The 5240-nt window shown below is 28.4% G+C and overlaps 1 protein-coding gene across 1 annotated transcript; it reads right to left on the reverse strand.

The window, feature by feature from the left end:
- Positions 1-1267: 1267 nt before the first annotated feature.
- On the reverse strand, positions 1268-4950 carry LOC131648412 (transcription factor bHLH68-like). The gene is made up of 9 exons (XM_058918171.1): positions 4553-4950; positions 4022-4358; positions 3733-3804; positions 3555-3620; positions 3242-3307; positions 3009-3071; positions 2517-2561; positions 2213-2263; positions 1268-1668 (listed from the first exon to the last, which is right to left on the reverse strand). The coding sequence occupies exons 1-9, from the start codon at positions 4696-4698 to the stop codon at positions 1537-1539; spliced, it is 978 nt and encodes a 325-aa protein (XP_058774154.1). The 5' UTR covers positions 4699-4950; the 3' UTR covers positions 1268-1536.
- Between the last annotated feature and the right edge of the window lie 290 nt (positions 4951-5240).

Genomic DNA, 5240 nt, shown 5'->3' on the forward strand with positions numbered 1-5240 from the left:
TCATTTTCAGTTAAAAACAAATGAGTAACAAACAAATATAAATCCATAGTAGATAGCTATAACTGTCATAGCAAACTTCTATATGCAAAACAACAAGAAGGACAATAATGTGAGTGAGTGTGAATGTTTGTGTTTATGTTGTTTGTGTTGTGTATAACCCGAATTTGAAATATTGAGGAAAGATATTCACAACCAACAAATTGGAAAACTACTTAAAGAAAATGAATAGAATTGACAGTTGTCGATTTATTATATGAATGCAAGATAGATTTATTTTCACGTGCAAATTAGCAAAGTTTGCTCTTAAGAAAAGAGTACATTGGTGTTGGATGGACACTATATGAACACAATTTTGTCTTCTTAAGTGATCACTTTTAAATTTGCAAAACCATATGGAGTTGTATCAATATTTCTTCAAATGTTCCCTTAATCAATCATACAACTTACCATGATATGACCGTGAAAAAGTCAACCCAACTCTAAACAAAATAGTTATAATAAAAAAAACAAATGATCTACCGTGTTCTGAGTATAAGCACAAATAAATTCGGTTGAATCGATAAACACCTTTTACTTTAAACGAGTCACTCTATATCGATCATATCTTTAATATAGATTTTCGGCATATTAAGAAAATATAATACTAATAATTGATTTTTTCATTAATATAATCAAGATTACGCAAATAGATAATAAGCTGCGCCACTATTTATTTTAATGACAAAATCAATTTTTTAAAAAAGAGATCATTTATCTCATGTTATGAGTCATTTTTGCAAATTAGGTTTCTCATTTTACACATGATTTTACAATATCAATATCAATATCAATAAATATAAATTATTTTTATATGGCCTCAATTTTTTTTTAAAGAATAATATATATTCAATGCATTGAACATATAATATTTTTTTATTCAAAATTTTTAATCAACACCTCTGAGATTTTTAACCAGTAACTCGGAGACAACGGTTAGCATGATCTTTCTCTTATTATACCCTTAATCTTTAATGTCTCCTATGCAATTAATTAATTGAGTTTTCAACGACCGTGTATTTTACAAAACATACAATAATTTTTATGAAACCAATTATATTATTTGTATTTATTAAATTATGTCCTAAAACCTTAAATTCCTATAATATGAAATGCATTAAAAAATTAATTAGTGTAAGCTTAAATTTTAAATTTAATTAAAAAAAGATGAAAAATTAAATAGATAAATAAAAATATTATTTTCTTTTAAAAAAACCAAAAATCAAAAACAAAGTCACCAAATACTAATAATACATTTAAATAAAACAAGGAATAATTTCAACATGCATATTTAGAAGAACCAAACTTACATATCCATTGAAGTTTTGAACCAAACATAATAGATGATCATCTAATAGTTAATTAGATTAGAGGATTTAAATATTCCAGTTATTATATAGCATCGTGAGCAATCAATCTTTTTCATAATTACCACAGAATGACTGCTCATGATGTTATATTATATTATCATCCACAATTTTTCTCCATCATGCATGTTAATTAAAATCCACTTCCAAATGCTGGTGCCCAATAATCAGCTCCATTTTCACTTCCAACATGTTGTGTGCATGAAATTGGAACCAAACACAACCCTCTACTCCTCAAGTCCCTTGCCTTATTACCTTCTACATTCTAAGTATCAAAAAATAATAATTAGTTGATAATTATATAAATTATTATTTATAAAACAACATTAATATAGTCATTTTACAATTATTTAAGGTCAACACTACAAATATAAGTACATGTTTATTCGAATGAAAACGACGCAAATCCTAACTGAACTGGCAAAAGTCAATATTATTAAGTTAGACCAAAACCAAAATGATATATTGTGATTCTGTCAAACTTATTATCACAATTGATAGTATTATTATATATGCAAAGTGTGACATTTTCTATGCTCATTTTTGAACTTGATGATACTAATGGTGATAATGATAATGTATATATAGTGATTATAGAATCTTTTATATATATATATATATATATATATATATATATATATATATATATATATATATATATATATATATATATATATATATATATATATATATATATATATATATATATATATATATATATATTAAACAAGGAGTCAAATGAAGAAGAATACTAAAATGATGATGATGGCTATGGGACAACTTTTGAAGAAAAAGAAAGAAAAGAATACCTGGTTTGGAATTGGAGCACCCTTTCTTTTTAGGCCAGTGTCATCCAACAGCTATAAAATCAGAATAAAAGGAAAGCATATATTAATTAACTACCAACTTAAATTCTCTATGAAATTTGAGCCATTCTTTGACTTCAATTGAACAATTCATCTTCATCATGCTTTTCACCAGCTTTAAATATTTTTTTATATAAAAAGCTGATTAACCTTGTTTCAATCGTTTCTTGTTACTTGAAGATTAATTAATTAATTGCAAAGAAAGGTTAATTAATTTCCCTTAATTTATGGATCCAATAAAGCATACCTGACCAGGGTCCTCAGGAAACACAGCATTTCTTTCAACATGCACCTGTTAATAGTTTTTTTATAAACAAATTAAAAAAAAAACTAGAAAAAAAAAACAAATATTCAAAGTCGTCTTAAGTTTTTGAATATTAATCTGCCATAATAAAATAAATAGAAACTTTATTTAATTATTTAATTATGGTATAACCGAAAAAAATTAAACTTGGTGCTGTAGTCTGATTTGTACGATGGTTTCGATTAAAATAGGATGGTTTTAAAAACAATCTCTAACCATGAAAACAGTCACTTCACGGTCGCGACAAATAGATATTGACAGATGGAGATATTGGTATTATTATTATCGTTTTTACGTTAAAGAACAAATTATGGTAAATTCACATCAAGACGACCTCAATTATCTGTATCACCGAAATCGCGAAAGTCCTATGACCTCAATAATACATTTTTGTCCACTAAAACAATTCAGAGACATTGGGAAATGTGTACATACAGAATGTTGATTCCTCATCATGTTTTTTGAAGCTGCAGTATCCAAGTAAGGAGAGCTTAGTGCCTGCAACAAAACAGAAGAATAAAATTTGATAACTCCCATAACCTAAAGAAAAGAATTAACATAAAAATTGAAGAAACTTTAACTGCATATTCTGAATAGCTTGGTTTGTAGCAGAGAGTATAATTAATAAAAAAAAAAAAAATACTATAAAAACAATATAGAAACATCACCTCAATTTGACTCTGCAGAAATCTGATGTATCCAATGGCTTCTAATAATACAGAAGCTGTGTCAGTCTGCAAAAGTGAACAACACCATACACTCATCTTTCTTTCTTCTTTTAATGTTAAAAGTGCAAAATTCTAATCAATGACAAAAGGGTTGCACAGAAAATTGCATCATGAAAGTTGTTACTTTGAATTGAAAACAACTATTTCATGTTTTTATTAGACTTTTGTTAAAACCAAATTAACACAAATAATTAATAATGGTTTAGATATGATAATAATAGCAATAATAGAGTGATTAGTTTTAGTTTGTTACCTTTCCAAATGGAGAAACTAGTTGGTGAAGTGCTGTTATTCTATCACCTAGCTTCTCCTTCCTCACCTGATTCAGATTTCAGATTCATAACTAATTAGTATATACTTTTGAAGCTATAATTAACTATAAGTTTAAGATATTTTTTTGCTAATTTAACTATAATTTGTAAGTAATTAACCTTTAGAGGTGGTTGGCTTGAAGATGGCTGAACCCTAGCCTTCTTATTAACTCCAACCGTTGAACTATTACTCTAGAACATAAGCATGAAATATAGAAAATTAATTTGATTATCATATATACATAACTTAAGCACAGAGACACAGACACTGGACATGACACAGACACAATCACGGACACGTTTTTTCCAGAGATGTCGGTATTACAGAGCTTATATTAATAAATTATAGTATTAGTGTTAATTGAAGTTGTGAAAAATAATGATTAACAAGAACCTATATCAATTTTACCTCAGATATTTGATCTGGTAGTTGATTTTTGCTATGATCTAGCTTGTTATAAGTGAAATCCAATATGTTATCATTACTTAAGCTAGTAGTGACATGAGAAGTTGGAGAAGAAACTGGCACCATGTGTGACCAAGATGAACCAAGTCCAGAAGTATGAAACTCCTCATGACGATGCCCTTGGTTATAGAAATTCTCACTCTGAGAAACTTCATGCTTTATTACATCCATAATAGGAACTCTTGAAGATGGATTCAGAATTTGTACATCCCAGTTTTCTGTGTTTTTAGGTTGAAAATGGTCGAAACCTAGCCTCTCTTCTTCTCCAGGTAGTCCAGTACTGCAAAAAATCCACACTCCATAGAGTTATGATTAAGAAATAAATAAATAAGTGTCTAACGGTATAAGTATAAGCCGTGGTTTTAAATTGCAATCTGCAACTGCAACAGAGTGCAATTAGGTTAACTGCAACCGCAATTTAAAACCAGATACAAATTAAGAAGGTTGAGAGGGAGAGAGTTTGGTTGAACTAACAAAAGTAGTTGACTCCATGATTGAGGAGGAACTTCAGCATTTTCTGTCAAGGAATTAAAAGGGATTGAAGAAGATCCAAGCATATATTGAGGAATATTCAAAGATTGTGGATGCATGTTCCACCAGTTAGGGTTTCCAGCCATCATTTGCTACACTTGACCAACACTCTCATATTCATGATATATGTGTAGAAAACTTAGTTTCATGTTTTCAACTTCAATAAAAAAACACAATTAACCTCTCTTAAGAAAAATGAAAAAATTTTAAGCAACTTTTTTGTTCTACTTTTCTACTTTCACCTTTGTGATGATATATTTCCTTGTATGTACAACCAAACAAGACTTTGGATAAAGTTTTGAAGAGTTGTGTTTTGCTTTCTTACTAGCTATGTGTGTTTGAAGAAACGTAAAGTCTTGGGGTCTCAAAGTATTTTATAGAGATGAGGTTAACAAACTTTGCATACTTTTTTCTTTCCTATCAATTTATTCAATTTTTTTCCTTTTTTATTCTTGCTTTAACTTTATTATAAAGTAGAACAGAAAAAAAAAAGGTGGTGGCCAGTGTTTTGAGGCTATTAATCACTAGTGCTAATTAATTCCTTAATTTGGGGTTACACCTTGGGATTGTTTTGAGGGTATAGCTAGGGTTAGAGGTGAATGTAGGGCAACATAAAATAATAGTATTTGAG

The sequence above is a fragment of the Vicia villosa genome, linkage group LG2 (genome assembly GCF_029867415.1).
Source record: "Vicia villosa cultivar HV-30 ecotype Madison, WI linkage group LG2, Vvil1.0, whole genome shotgun sequence".
Lineage (NCBI taxonomy): Eukaryota > Viridiplantae > Streptophyta > Magnoliopsida > Fabales > Fabaceae > Vicia > Vicia villosa.